Source organism: Mesoplodon bidens, assembly GCF_964165515.1.
Source record: "Mesoplodon bidens genome assembly, chromosome: 7".
Classification (NCBI taxonomy): Eukaryota; Metazoa; Chordata; class Mammalia; order Artiodactyla; family Ziphiidae; genus Mesoplodon; species Mesoplodon bidens.
In genome coordinates this window covers 82012769-82028536 of record NC_138164.1, presented here as the reverse complement: position 1 = coordinate 82028536, position 15768 = coordinate 82012769, and the positions used below count along the sequence as shown (strand labels likewise).

Sequence of the window (15768 nt, the reverse complement as noted above, 5' to 3'; positions counted from 1 at the left end):
TATGAACAAAATCTAAGCTTCACAAAAGAAGTGGAAGAAATAGTAAAACTGAGTATGGAAAAGAAGTTCTAGGATATAACATAGTTCAGCACTACGATTTCCAGAGTTCCTCATGTATCATCAGCACCTTAGGAAGCTTGTTCAAACACGGAGTGCTGGGTGCCAGAGCTTCTGATTCCCTAGGTTTGCACGGTGCCTAAGAATCTGCATTTCTAACAAGTTCCCTGGTGATGCTGATGTCGCTCTTCCTGATATTAGAATCATTGATTTAGCAGTACTATGCTAGATATTCCCTCAGCCATCACAGAAGAGACAGATCTGGGGCAAGGGACAGGCCCAGAGAGAACAGAGCTTGTCACAGCTGAAGTAAGAGCCTTACCTTTTATTATAGAGGGGAGCAGCATGGGTGGAATGGAAACACCTGCTGAAAAGGACAATGTCCTTTATAAAATACAAATCATAATTAGATCATTTGATCAGGACCCAAAGTGAAGTTCTTTGACCTGGTTTTGATTGTCTTCATTAACCAAATTGACCGAGCAGCTGCCATATTTTTCTTGGGGACATATAAACAGCATGACATAACATTAGTTAAGAATACACGTTCTATGGTTACACTGTATGAATTCAATTTCCAACTCTAATTTCTTACTATGTCTGACCTTGTGCAAGTTGTTAATACTTGAATTCTCTAAACCTTACCTTCTCCATTTGTAAAATGGAGATAATATGTCTTCATAATTCAAGGGATTATCATGAAGATTAAATAAATCAATTATGAAAGGAGACAGTATCTGGTTAACAGCAAGTAGTTTATAATATCAGTTATCATGATATAGAAATTCCCTAACATTCAACAGAGTTTTCAGAGAAGTTTTATTCTCTGTCTTTTTCTTCCAGAATGTTTTTGCCCTAATTAATAATGCTATTTCTGTGACCATGGATTCAAAGTCATTCTGTATTATCCTGAAATTCTAGAAGTTTAAAGTGCATGAATTCTAGCTACCATTCTGAGGGCATATAGAGTTATTAAAATGCGTCAGCCTCTCAATCTGTGCCTCAATAGTCTACCTAAAATACCTGACAGACAGGAAAAAAACAAACAAAAATTGACAGCCTTCTTCAGATCAATTTTACTTGTCTTGGAATCCCCACAGACTTGCCCCCCAATACCTACCCACCATACATGCACGCATGCCTTTCTTTTCCAGCTAATTGCCTCTCTCAGATATTCCTGAAGCACTGTAGATCATTTTTATAAGACTTAACCCAAGATATCATGTGTTCCTCCATCCCCCACATTATTTGTGTCTCTTGGCGGAGACAGTCTAGGTCTTTCATTTCTTCAAACTCCTTGATGGTAGCAGAATACTTTGCATGTGGCATGCTCTTAAGAAATGATCACCAGTTACTTTTTTATAAAGATTTTAAATCGAGGGAAATGAAATCTTCCCTCCTGAGATCTACGTATGTGATAACAGGTCTTTTTTTCTTTGAGCTTTCTTTATCCCAATAGCCTTAAAATCAATTGGCCATTTATTTGTTCTTGAGTTTTTAATGGGGACAAACTGCTGTTCTGGGTATCCTAACAATTCTAGGAAGCTGAGTTACTCTCATAGAATAACTGTAGGCTGGTAGCTATGGACTATAGAATTTAGAGTACTCCTGTGGATAAATCCTCACTTGAAATAGTTGCTGAGTTCAAGTACATGACCCATCTTCCAGACAACATTGTGGGATCTCCTGAAACCAACTGCCACTACACTTTCTGTTCAGCACAACATCCTCATTAGATTTTGAAACCACTGTCTTTGAAGCTCTGCTTTCAAAATTAAACTAGGTGGTAATGCTTCAGAGGTGATATATTGTCCTCTTAAAGAATCTCTCCATTTATCAATATTTAACATAGTTGTGTAGGTTGTATTATGCTTGATAGTCATCATTTTTGTTTGGCTTGATGTTACACAAACAAACAAATATAAGCATTGAATATATTTTTGATATCTCAACAAAGTGAAATAGATTACATACTAAGAAACATTTAATATTCATGTGAGTTTTATTTTCCCTAGCACCAGTCTCTGACACACAATTGCATTTCACGGCAATATTGCCCTGAAAATACTACCCAGCATTACCTGTTTTTCAAGTTTATCAAAAGACTTGTCTAAAAATCAAAACCGTGCAAATAAATAAATATTTTAAATTATTCCACAGCTGTGCTGCTCTTTCCTATGGACCTAGCCCAGCACTAAGCAATATAGTAATATTTTAAAAGAGATTATAAAATAGATTTTTTAAAGAACATACACACAAATCTATTCAATAGGAAAAATATATTTAGTAAAGGAGCACATCATTTGAAATCAGACATACTGGGGTTCATATGCCAGATCTCCCTCTTACCAGGTAGTGATCTTTGGGAAAATAACTCTGCTATTCTGTGTTCAGTTCTCTCATCAGTAAAACAAGTATAATAATGTCTGCCTTATAGAGTTGCTCTAAGGAACAATGATGATATGTATAAAAAGTTTAGTGATACATATATTTATTATTCTATTTAATTCTAATTGCGTCTACCTCCTGAAATGGAAAACTAAGGCAATTATGAAGACAATTTATATTTCATATCCTCTCTCTTCCCACCCCAAATACAAATGTACTGTTTAGGGTGAGGTAGAAATTTTATACCTGAATGATCTACTTCACATTGATTGAAAAGCTCTTCTGATATTCACTCACCCCTTTCCACTTCACATAATTAGAGTGTCTCTTCTGTGTTTCCATGCAATGAGGTTGGCTTTCTATTTTCCCCCATTTTAATCTAAAAGCTAGATTTCTGGACTCTTTTTAACTATGGATTAGGAGAAGGCTGTCCTCTACTCCATTATATAAATTAAACAGTCATGCTATTGCTTGACTTCCGGAGGCTCAAAGAGAAAATTTGTGCTGTTTTTCAGATTCATTTTTACAATATTTTTGTCTTTTGAAATTCCATTGTGGATTTTTTTCAGGTGCATTTTTCAATGCCTCGCCATAGGTTAAATGTTAAACTTTAAAACATATCAAATAATAATGTAGTTTATCTGAGAATGTTTTAATGAATTGGTGATTATAGAATAGACATTTAAAACTCTATTCAATATAATTAACCAATTACACATTTGTAAAATTAATCGAATTTCTGATTTATAGCCTGGGTTTTCCATTTGTTTTGTTTTTTGCTTTATAATCCATTTCAGTTAAGAAAGTCATATAAGGTCTGATCACTGCTTCTTCCAAATAAAGGTGAATAATGTGAAGAAAAATAAAGAAATATTATATTTTACATTAAAAAACTTTTTAGAAATAAATTCCCCCAAATAAATATTTTTCCATTTTTAAATAAATTTTTGATTTTCTGGCTTGTAAATCTAGGTTATCTATAATATCAGGCAGTATTTATATCAGTATATGTAATATCAGGCAGTATATTTATATCAGTGTATTTATATTTATGTTAGTACCATATGTAAAAATAAACCATCACTGAAAATTCTAGCAAATTACACTAATTTTTTAGCAATAAATGAAACTAATATATTGCTTTTGCTGAATAGTCAAACTATCTAATTAGTAATTAGATAAATATTGCTGAACTTGAAGTTCCAAATAATAAGATGAATCTCAACTAAAATGATATTTTATTCTGTTTAAAGCCCTTCTCCTTATAATTGGCAGCTAAAGTGCTACTTTAAAAACCCACTCCTGGTGCGAACATAAGTAAGTAACTGGGTTGAGAAAGAAAAGCAAAGAAATGTGCAAACTAAATATGAAAAATCTTAACTTTTCTGTGCCTGAAGAACAGGATTAGAAACTGATGGGTGCTCTAAATGTCTCAAAGAACATCATTACAATTTCTGTGAAATGAAATAAGAGCCATTTGCTTATTAAGATTGATTTTCAAAACGATAAACCACTTGAAAGCTACTTAAAATTGTTGTTTTCCTCATGATTTCTCTTGCAGCAAATGACATACTAACATGAATTCAATTTGCTTATTTTCAAGTTAAAACCTCATTTTACTTGTTTCTCTTCTGCTTGTTATACACACACACGTACACTCCAGTGTTCTTAAAGTGATTATATGTAAGATAACATAATCATTTCACACTGTAAGACAAAAAAGGGAAAAGTGTGTGTGTGTGTGTGTGTGAGAGAGAGAGAGAGAGAGAGAGAGAGAAGACAGAGGGAGAGGAGGTTCTATATTACCAAACAGATTGCCAGAATTGAGAGGCATATAGTATCCCTGAACAGAAATGTTTGGAAAAGCAAATGCAGTTGCTGAGAACCGGCATCACGCCCTGCCTGATGATTAACATTCATTGTGACCCAGAGTGAGTTAGCTGTGAAATTCCCAGTCATCTTCTTTTTCTATGACCCATAGCCACAAACAACCTCACATATCAAGCCCACCCAAAAAGGATTTGCCCGGAAGATGTGACAGGAACACTGGTGACTTGTCATTTCTACAGATGATATCTATTTTCCCAGAATCAATCCATCAGTTTCCATTTGGGTACGGGCTTGTCACTTAACAGGGATCTAGTGTTCCTCACCCCAGGTGTGGCACTAATCCTCTTCTAGAGGGTCTGCAGGAATAGACTGATTCAGGCTGTTTAATGGATTTAATCTAATCAAATCAGGACTCCGGTGCCTCCCTTTGTCACATCTGATGCCCCCATTCCCAAATTAAAAAAGGAATACACAAGCACAAGCCAGCCCTCTGGGTCCCTTGGTACCTCATTATGTTGTAAAAATGACTTCATCACTCATGACAGGGAAATTAGACAGCCCCAACAGTGGCATATGGCAGCGGGAGAATCACTCTACCAGCTGCCCACCTGACTCTCTCCTCCCTCAAAATCACGTCCCTCCCCCCAGGGGCTGCTTCTGCACTGCAGTAGTAGGTTGTGGCAGCCACAGGGGAAGCCAGACCTAGTAAGGGTGGGAGGAGAGGAGAATGGAAGGAGAGAGAAGTGTGTGTCAGCAAACCACGTGCAAGCCCTTAGGGACCCCTCCTCCCAGATACATCTATTCATCTCCTGGAAAGGGTATTTTCTTTTGTCAGAAGAAAAGAAGGCCTCTTCTGCATTGCCCCAGATACCTAACCTATAGAGCCCACAATGGGAAGATGGCTAGATGTTTGATAGGCAGCTGGATGAGTGAAATAGAGATAGTCACCTCTGGCCCTAAAAGACTGGAGGATTATAAACCAATTCCATCATAGCAGGATGGTGGTCTCTTGCAGCAGGCTTTATGCTCATAATCTGAATTATTTTCTCACCAAAAGGAATTTGCAAATATTTCTCACTGGAAGTGTTAAGAAACCCCTGCTTGCAATCCATGTTACAATGGATAAGTAAGTGTAGAGGAAAAAAGATGATAGAAGAGAGAGAGAGTGAGAGGGAGGGAGGGAGGGGGAGAGAGAGAGAGAGAGAGAGAGAGAGGGAGAGGGAGAGGGAGAGGGTGTTTGGTGATGAGACTTAAGAATCTATTTCCAATGCTTATTACAATACATAAAGCACATCTTCATTATTTTATTTCTGTGAAAGAAAAATGACAGAATAACACCAGTAAAATTATTTCTTTCTGGACTTAAAATATGAAAATGTGTTTAAAATATCTTTGTTCATCTTCCTAAAGATTATTCTCACATTTTCATAATCAGGCAAGCCGGATATTTACCTAAAGTATATCAAATTCCACTTACATAAATGCAAATGCACATTAGTAAACAGTTCTATAATCCACGTATTAAAATTTGTTCATTTTTAAGTATAAATCTTCTCTTTTTTATATCAGTAGTACAAATTGAGCTGTATCAATCAAAATTGCAAGGAAGAATCTAGAAACTCAAACTCCCAAAGGGCTGCATCAGGAGAAAAAGTTCCAAATACCATGTTTTTTCCTCCAGAAAAATCACACTATTGGTCTAAGTCATTATCAAGTTTGGATTTGCCTTTTGCAGGGAAAAGAACAGAAGCACTCATGTTATGGCCAAATCATTTGAGAGCCAGTACACACACAAAAATACAGTATGTTTCTCCTGCCACAAAAATCTAAGAATCCCTTGGGCCTACTAAAGCCTTCTCTCTCTAATTCGTGGATTTCTCTCCTGGATTTGGGACATGATAGACTGCAGGCACTCATTCAGAGAGCAGAGGGCTCAGCTTGCTATTGAAAGTGAACTTTGTGATAAAGCACATAATATGAGGCAGGGATGATAAATTTCAACGTAGAGAGAGCCTGTGGTCATGTATTACTGGACACCTGAGTTTTAGTCACAATCTCTTTGTGACTTTGAGCAAGTCACCGCCGCTTCCCTGATTCTCTATTTCCTTTCCTGATGGATAAAGTGAGAGGATTGGATTAGATGAGCCCTGTCCAGGTCTAATATGGGTTCTTTCTGTTATAGGGAGTTCACTATATGCTTCAGAAGATACATGTGATGCTCAATCTCTTATCTGAATAAAGAACTGTTTTCTCTTTAACAAAAGTCAAGTTAGAAACTCAAGAAATACTTGAAAAGGTAAAATGTTGTACTTGGAACTGAACCCTCTTTGAATAAAGGATAGGGGTGGGGGAAATAATCTTTAATTTTCATCAGAGAAGCCTAACCTCAAACTTAAATGGATTTCTCTAAGCACATTTATAATGCCTGGTCAGAATTCAAAGATTGCATGCACTGAAATACAAGCACTCTCTACACTCTTGGCTATAAGTAATTTTTTAAGACAGCCCTTTACAAGCCTTCAAATGAGACTTATGACATTTTCAGTGAACACTAATTTTAATTGTGAATAGTGTGTATGGGAAAATAATTTTAAAGGCAGAAATCTGACATGTGAAAAGAGGTATTTTTGTCACAATAGAAATAATCTTTTAGTATTACTAATACAGCAAATTTAAACACAAGTGATATTGAGTGATCATAAGAGGTTTTTTCTTTCAATTTTTTCTGAATTAGGATGTGATTGAAAATAAATGATAACAGCCAACAATTATGAGTGCCAAGCATATCTAAGAACTTTACACATATTCTCTTATTTAGCTGTCATGACACTCATATCAGGTAGATAGTTTCATTAGCTCCCTTTTACAGAAATGCAAACTGAGGCTCAGAGATGTTAAATAATGTTTTATGTCAATCAGTTATTAAGTAATACATTCAGGGGTCTGAACCTATGCCATTTGGCTTTAGATCCTGTATCTTAACCACTATGTAATATTGCCTTTTTTAAAAGATGCAAAACACTTTGTTGTGATGTTTATTTCATTTATTCCACAAGTATCTATCATGGGTCAGGGTCTCTTTGAGGTGCTAGGGATAGAGCAGTGTAAATAACAAGGACAAAACTGCTTGCACTCATGGAGCTTACATTTTATTGTAGGAAGGCAGTTATTTCTTAGTTATAGATCAGAAAGAAAAATAGTGGTATGATAGCTGGCAATAGTGCTACATAAAACATTAAAGCAGAGTTGGGAAATCAGGAGGACAGGAGCAGAACAGGGAAATTTTTAAAATAGGGCCTAAATAATATTGCCACCTAGACAGAGGCAAGAATAGTCTTTTGAATACAATATCATCCATTAAAAATATAGTGTTGACCAAACTTCCTTTGGTAAATCTGAACCTCTTTGGTTATGCCTTTGTAAAAATTTTGTTGTTTCTCCCACTAAATACTTGACCAGGTTCCTCATCACTCTCTAAATGCAAGATAAAGATAGCTTTTTTAAGCAATTTCACATTCATAAATTTTTGAGTTACTGTAAGCCCTATGCTCTTTATTGTTTAAAGACAAAATTAATTTGCCTCCAATACCTTCTTATCACTGTATTAAATATGTTCTCATCTTAAATATTACAGATTTTGTGAGGAATCTTCCTTTGATTCCCCACTCTAAAGCTCTCCATGGATTTGACTAAATTCTCCGACCCAGGATGTACAATAGCCCTTTAAGGAAAGGCAAAAGAAAAAAATGATGCAAGAGGTCTCCCTGAGACCCAGTTTCCTTTCTCCACTGCTCTCCCACCTTCTCTTCTCATTGAGCAGGAAAGCAAGCATACTTAGAATAGGACACGAAAAAGGACCAAGAATCTGTATTCTGACCAAGAGTAGGGCTGCTTTTGCTTAATCCATGAAATGGAGAAGCCAAATCATCACCATTTGTTTTTCATTGAGAAATCTGCCAGGAGGTGTAACCAGAAGCCCTTCTCTCTGGAGGAACTGTCTCCACACACTTCAGTTCCTCTGCTCTAGTTCCACCTACAATGCTGAAGGTAAACACTTTCCAAAATGAGCTTCTTTTACACCTAGAGGGAAAGGACTCTGTCCCCAGTATCCCACCCAAGGGAAATCTTGTTCTATTATTAAATGATCTGTAGGGAAGGGAGAATGGGTATACAATGCCTGTAGATGGAAAACTGGTCTTGCTGTGTTGTTTTTACTGTTTTTGAAAAAGGAAATATACATCTTTCAAGCAAATTCTAAAAATCTTTAAAATTTTATGTTAAAAAGTCTTCCAAAATTCTATGTAGCATGTATAGGACTAATTGGACATTCACCAACTTGTCAATAAAGGTGTCTCTGGGTGATTAAGTTATCTATGATTTTTTATTACTCTTTCTTTTTTTTTTTTTTTTTTTTGCGGTACGCGGGCCTCTCACTGCTGTGGCCTCTCCTGTTGCGGAGCACAGGCTCCGGACGCACAGGCTCAACAGCCATGGCTCACGGGCCCAGCCGCTCCGCGGCATGTGGGATCTTCCCGGACCGGGGCACGAACCCATGTCCCCTGCATCGGCAGGCGGACCCTCAACCACTGCGCCACCAGGGAAGCCCCTCTTTCTTTTTAATATATTTTTATTTGATATGTAACACTTTTATAATCAGAAAAGGGAATGTTATACATTTTAAACCTGTTTTCACAGGAGGTTGTATATTTCTCACTGTATGTTTTGTAATATTATTTTCAAAATAAAGCAAGTATGTAAAAATCTTAAAATGTGATAAGGAAGTGAATCTATACTCTTCTAGCTGTTCACAAGATTTTACAATAAATTTTGACTTTATTTTCTCAGCCTTGGAGAATACAAAGCATTGTGTATGAAAATATTGTTTATCTCCCCTAAATATCCACTTAAAGGTAAGGTGATTTTGGATTCAAATAATAATTCTAAAATTCAGAAAATTTTTCCCTTGAGGAAAATCTACCAAATAAATTAGAACCTGAGTCAACATCAGTCTTTTCTTTACTAAACATGACACAAATGCTAGCAATGAGCTTGAATTTTTTTTTTTTAACTAAGAAAACCTGTTTACTGACTTCCCAGTGTTAGAAAGAGGGAACGCTGGAGCATCCCTGGTGTTTTTTCCTGGCAGGAAAATGCTAGCATTTTAAGATTTGGCAAGCTGAAGGTTTTGACTCTGAAAAAAAACTTAAAGGCACAGCCATTGTATTTTTATTTCACATTTTATTGAGTTTCCTTTCTTCTTTTTTGGTGACTTGTTGGATGTTTTCCCACTGAAGTGAAAATATTTTACATATGTATGTTTGGAGTATCTTTCTGGGAAGTTTGTTTTGCTTTAGAAAATATTTTTAGGAAAAAAAGAGATTCAAGACACTGCATTTTGGATATAAAAGTCAAAACTCTAACATGTTCATTACCAGTAATATTTAAGGGAATATTCCTTTATATTTTTCTGCCTTATATCAATTTTTAAAATTTATCCCATCCATAAAATTGGGTTTTCTACACAGTTAATAATTTTCAGTTTAAACTGATTCATTTTTTAAAAGAATATTTTTTCTCCTGTTGGGTCTGAGTATTAATCATAATCATGTCAAGGTAAAGACGATATTCAAAAGGCACTATTCCTAATCTATTGTGCTCTCCTCTCGACATTTTGAAGGCCAGTCCAAAAATCCTCACCCTAGGGGCATTAAGCCTAAAATAAATTTCCAAGAATCTCTCCCTAGGCCTTGGAGATGACTGAGAAATCTTGCGCAGGAAAACACCTCTGGTGAATGGATTGTATGTGACAAAAGCCAGGGAAGGGGCCTTGGAGATTTCACTGAGGGATAGGGAGAGACCAGTTTAGGAAAGCAGAGAGGAGATCAAGACTAGAGAGGTGTCCAGTTCTAGATTACTTCCCATGAAAACTTGACCTTTTGCGGGGAGGGAGAGGGGTGAAGTCATAGGTACAGGGTCTGAAAGAAGGCCCAAAGTCTTTATTTGGGGTCTCTATGTAGCAATATCTGAAAGGGCGGAGTGCATCTGTTCTTTCTCAGCTTAACACTTAGATTCAAGAAGCATTTAGTTTTATTTATCAAAATACACACAATGAAGCAAATGAAGCTGACTCTCACAGTCGGCGTGCCAGGCTGTGCTCCTTGACACCCCCATCCCATCAGTCCTTTCGCCTCGTATTTCGGGGTACCTCTGCAGGTGGCGCTGGGGGCACTGCTGAGGGCTGGCGCTAGGACCTCGGCTGCAGCCATCACCGCGGCCAGGCTGGAGGCCTCTGGCAGCAGCTGAGCGCCTTCCCCACCCCCGCCCCTACTCAGCAGAGCTCATTAACAGGTGGAGTCGCACCCTGGGCGCCTGAAATCCCGCCTGGCTCCATAGAAACAAATCCTGCAGACCCAGAGCACCATCTGGGCGGGCTGTTTTTTGCGCCCTACGGGGAGGTCAGCATCACACGGAGCACGGGCACCCGAAGGACGTGCACACCAGAGCGCAGTGACGTCCCCCATCCCTTTGCGAGCCCGGCGGCACCGTCTCTGCTCCCCGGCTCCCCGCCTGGCCTCGGCTCCTACCAGGCACGGAGGCACGTCGACCATTTCTCGAGAAGTAGGTTACGCCAGGGCAGGGAGGCGGCGGCGACAAAGTGCGCCCGCCCCGGAAAACCCAAATCCTTTGGGGCGCCTTATTCTGGAAGGAGGCACAGTGTTCCAGCCCCGTGAGTGGGTTCCAGGGTCCTAGGAGACCTCGCCCAGGAGTTCCCCAACCCCGCGGGGCCGTCGCCCCTGCCCGCGGCCTCTGCTGCCCCTCGGAGGGTATAAGTCCCACCTCCCCGAGCCCCCGCCGGGCCCGATGCTTTACCTGTTGGCGGCCAGCCGAGAAGCGATGTAGCCGCCCGGAATCTGGGTGATGATGTAGCCCCAAAAGAAAGAACCGTGGATCATCCCCACGGTTTCCGGGTCCCAGTTGAATTTGGCTTTCTAGGGGAATAGGAAAACAAAACAAAACAAAAAACAGGTGGAGGGAGAGAGTAGAGTCAGTGATTCGGCTGAAAATTCACTTTCAGTAATTCTCGATCGAACTGCCCTCACCGCCCGGGGTACTCTCAGCATTCTGAGCATGGGGGTGGCTTAATTTTCGTTTCCTAACAAAATTGAATCTGTATCTTCTTACGGAGAAGAAATGCCTCTTTTAACTGAAAAACCGTGCTCGTTTGAAATGGATTGTGATTAAAAGCGAAGTTGGGCGCCCTGGCTCTTTGCTCCCCGACGACTGCCTGGAAGGTCGGATCGCCTCTGCGAGCGAGGAGTCCTCAGGGCTTGAGTTTGGGAAATGAGGACTCCCCACGAAGGGATTCTGTTCGCTGGCTGGGGAAAGAGACACCTGACGCGGATCCACTTAGCCGACGCCGACCACGCAGTAGTGGAATCGCTTGGAGAATGGAACCCAGCTAGAGAAATTCTGGGGAAGGGAGGTGGGGAGCTTGGGATGGAAGGTGCTGAAGTCGGAGGACCTAGTAGGAAGGATGGTCCCAGCACAGTGGGGGTGGGCATAGGCCAGAAAGATTTGGAAAAGCCCGGGGAAACTGGGGGACTCAGTGGAGGGGAAGGGGTTGCTCAGGGGTGATCAGAAGAGCGGGAGAGGGTGTGTCTGAAGGTCGGGGCCTAACTCCGCCCTCACCAGCCTGGTCCGCTGCATAAGGTGAACCTAACAGTAAACTGGGGAGAGCTCTCTGCGCAGGAAAGATGAAAGAGCCCTTATCCGGCCTGGGGAACTGGGGACCCTTATTTTTCCCCTCTCTGAATAAAATTTTGAAACCAAACGCACTTTGCAGTGTTTCCCGGAATACCCAGGGCCCATCAGCGCTCACAGCTTCCCATCCACAGCCCGTCCCAAATTTTTCATCCCAACCCCCAACCCTTGCTCTGCTTGGCTTACGTTAGCACAGATCTCTAAACAGGAAGTCAGGACCCACGGGTTTCTGTGACCTTGACGTTGACCCTCCTCTCCCTAAGCGTCACCCAACGCACATCCTAAGATTACGTACGGGACTGGCTTCCCCGTGACCCCGAGACTGCCCTGCGCTGCTTCGGCTCCTCTCCGTCAGGTGGGACGCTCCTAAAGACCCCTCGGCTAAAACTGCCGATATGTGTGCACAGTTGTTTGATTTGTTTTTCGGTTTCGTTTCATGTTGGTTATGGAGAATGTTGGTGAGAATTGGAAGCCGGGGGAAATTAGAACTAATCTGCTGCTCTATTCTTCCGAGTAAAAGAAAATTGTTCGATTTAGATTTAGCAGACAGTATTAAGGACCAATTCCTTGTATAAAGTCACTCTCCTCAAAAACCTAGTGAGCCAGATGCTTTATTTTACACTTTGCAGGGGAGAAGAGGAAGGCCCAGAGAACAGAAGCGACTTGCTCCAGCATGAAAAGGGCTTGATTATACTGTCGCGTTCCAATCTAGAAGGGCAGTGCTCGAGGGGCCGGACAAGCCTTCCTCATTCAATGGGGTTAGTGGGGCTCAAAACAGGTGAAGTGGCTTTGCGAAACCACAGGGCCAGCTGTTGCCCACCTCCTTGATGACCTTGCCCCCGCGGTGGATGGTGCTGTTGTTGACCATGTCCACGATAGCCACGCCCAGGTTGCAGCGGATGCCGAAGGAGATGCAGAAGCCCAGGCCGCTCATGATGGCGATGATATAGCGACGTGGCAGACCGAAGCACCTGCAGTCGCACAGCGGCGCCTTCTTCTCAGGCACCTCCAGGGGCTTCCCATCCTCCGTCAGCTCGATGGTCTCCCCGGTCTCCTGCTTCTTCTCCAGCACCCTGCGCGGCACACCGTGGGGAGGCAAGGACGCCGCGGGTTAGGGACCCCCGACGCCAGCCCGTTACCAGTTCCCAGGACCGGTCAGGACTCGGGGGATGGGCCCTGACCTGCTTCCCCTCCCTCAGGGGTTAGCGTGCTGGGGCGCCACCAGGCTTCAGGACCTCCCGGGCTCTCCAGCCTTCTTCCAGGCTCCCTCCCCGCGGCAACATCTCTTCAACTTTAATATCTTCTGTCCTATGGCAACCAGTGCCCATTCCCTCGGGATCCACCCCACAGCGCCTTGATTCACGTACACCGCCTGAGCCTAACTTTCTTGCGGGGTCTGCAGTTTGTAAGGGTGACCCGAAAGGCGTCTTCTCAGCGCCTGTGTAGACACCTCCCGCGCGCTGTGCTCTGCCCGGGCAACAGCCGCTTTCATCCAGCCACCCAGCCTCCTGAGGGCTGCTCCGTGGTGGGCGGGCCCAGGCACAGTTCTGCACCCACGCTACCCCTTCCTTCCCAGCCAAGTTGAAGCTTTCCGGGTTAAGGACACCGGGATCCCCCCCACTCCCCGCCAGCTAAGCCCGGGAACCCCCTGGCACCAAGGCCTGTCCCGTCCGGTGCCCTGGCGGAGAAGGTCTGTGAACACTCTTTCAGTGTCACGCACTCTCCTTCTCCTTCCTCCAGCCCCTAGGATGCCAGTTCAACATTTACTCTCCTGTTACACAGCTTACTCTTTTATCCCTTGTTACTTGAGTTTGAAACAAAGGCCTCCACAACATATGGCCGACACCTAAGATTCCTACTGCCAGAACATGAATAATTAATTATTCACAATTTTGTGTCACTACTATCTCAGTTACAAACACCGAAAAATGTCATGGACCCATCTCCAAAGACGTAAAATGAGACTCCCAGATTATACCAACGCGCCCCCAAATCAACTCTGGTAAGATGTTCCACATCAAGGTAGAAGATCTCACATTTATGTTTCGTTTTGTGTTTTTTAACTTGCATAGTATTTCCTAAGATTTCACCCCACTTATTCAGTTGCTTTTAGGCTTTCGTCCTTGGGGGGAGGGGAAAGGGGAAAGCAGAGTGATAGAATGGTTTTACTAAAAGCTGATAGTGTTGTTTTGGTCCACAATATATCAGCGAAATTTCTGTTAAAAAGAAGAGGAATGTGGAGGGTAACACACCGTGGACCCTTGAGATGGATATTTAAACAAAGAACCTCTCTGTTTACGATTTGCAGATGTTTTCCAATCCACCATATATCTTTTTCCTATGTGTGCCCTTTAAATGATTATATCCACACAGAATTGTTTTCATACCCACAGGTAAAGCGAATGAAAATTTTAGATCAATTTCAAGAATGAATAGCTTGGGAGATGGCTGTCAAGCAATTTGAGGCTACCAGAAAAAAATGTCAAACTTCCAAATTCTACAGAATACCAACTGGGGAAACATGATAAATGTATTTGCGGCTATGTTAATACTTATTCCTAAAGCCCAATTCCAATGTTAGCGTACACGGCAATTTATTCTAAGAGAGAAAAATTCAACTAATGTGAATTTTTTTCACATTGGCTTCATATGCTCATATATGCAAAGTTAAACTCTGCACCTGAACTCCCCACCTGATGGCAGTTGAGCTGGGAAAGAACAGTTCTTTCCAGGGCAGCTGCGGGACTGCAGGGCCTTTGCAGTATCTACTGCCGCATAGGTGCATGATGGTGCCTACAAGAAGCCCACCAGAACCAGAGAGATTTGGAAAATTGGGAGGTGCCTTGGTCATTTTCTTTACATATCCTATACATTTCCAAAGGCTTCAATTTCCCAAATGCAAAAATTAGCGCTCTCTTAGAATCATTTATCCTTTTGTTTCTGCCCTTTCTTCTTGATTTTCACATTATTAAGAAAATGTGTATTCATTTAATATTCTTGAAAAAATTTAAAGTTGTAAAATTTATAGAATGATTAGTATAGTGACTACAGGGAGGATTAAAATTTTTAATCATTTCTAGTACTTCCAAAGTCATTTTGCTGGTTATTATTATGGCTTTTCTTAAAAGCACTATGACATTTCCCATGCAAGAAATAGACTTCTAGGAGAGGTCAAATAATTAAAAATGCATATACATTGTTTCAGATTTAAAGAGAGGAACTGTTTCAGCTATCAATTATTGATATATTTTGATTCTTCTTCCTTCAGTACAGAAGGAAGATTCCACTGGGGGATTCTCTACTCAAGTGGTTTTAAAGCTGAGACCCAGCTTTCTTTACACCACTACTCTTTGGAATTTTATTGATTAATTTTTTAGGCGGTTGTGTTTTTTATTCATTTTTCTGCATTAAAGGAATTTAATTTTTGGTGTCACTATAAGCAACAAAAGAAAGGCTCTTTGAACAGGTGTAGGTCATTTCTTAATTGTAAAGAGGATAAATCCTCGGTAGGCAAGGATAAGAATCTGCAGGTACCAAAACAAAAATCACACACACACACACACACACACACAAGACAGGTTAATTTAGTGCAACATTCCTGAATTAATAAGTAGGTTTCCAGAGCAGCCCCGCTTCAGCAATGAGCAACAAAAAAGATTTTCCGAACATATTACAATCTCTCTAAGCAACCAGGATTTAAGGAAATAGCTCTGCAGATTTTTTTTTTCATGC

At 41.1% G+C, this 15768-nt stretch overlaps 1 protein-coding gene across 1 annotated transcript in view; it reads right to left on the bottom strand.

Moving 5' to 3' along the window:
• SLC17A6 (solute carrier family 17 member 6) overlaps positions 1-15768 on the bottom strand; it is a gene marked incomplete at both ends in the record, with an annotated part of 37015 nt that overhangs the window by 21125 nt on the left and 122 nt on the right. Inside the window, 2 exons of the mRNA XM_081239304.1 lie at positions 11146-11264; positions 12857-13109. Of these exons, the coding sequence (XP_081095430.1) occupies positions 11146-11264; positions 12857-13109 (372 nt within the window). The remainder of the gene's footprint in view (positions 1-11145; positions 11265-12856; positions 13110-15768) is intronic.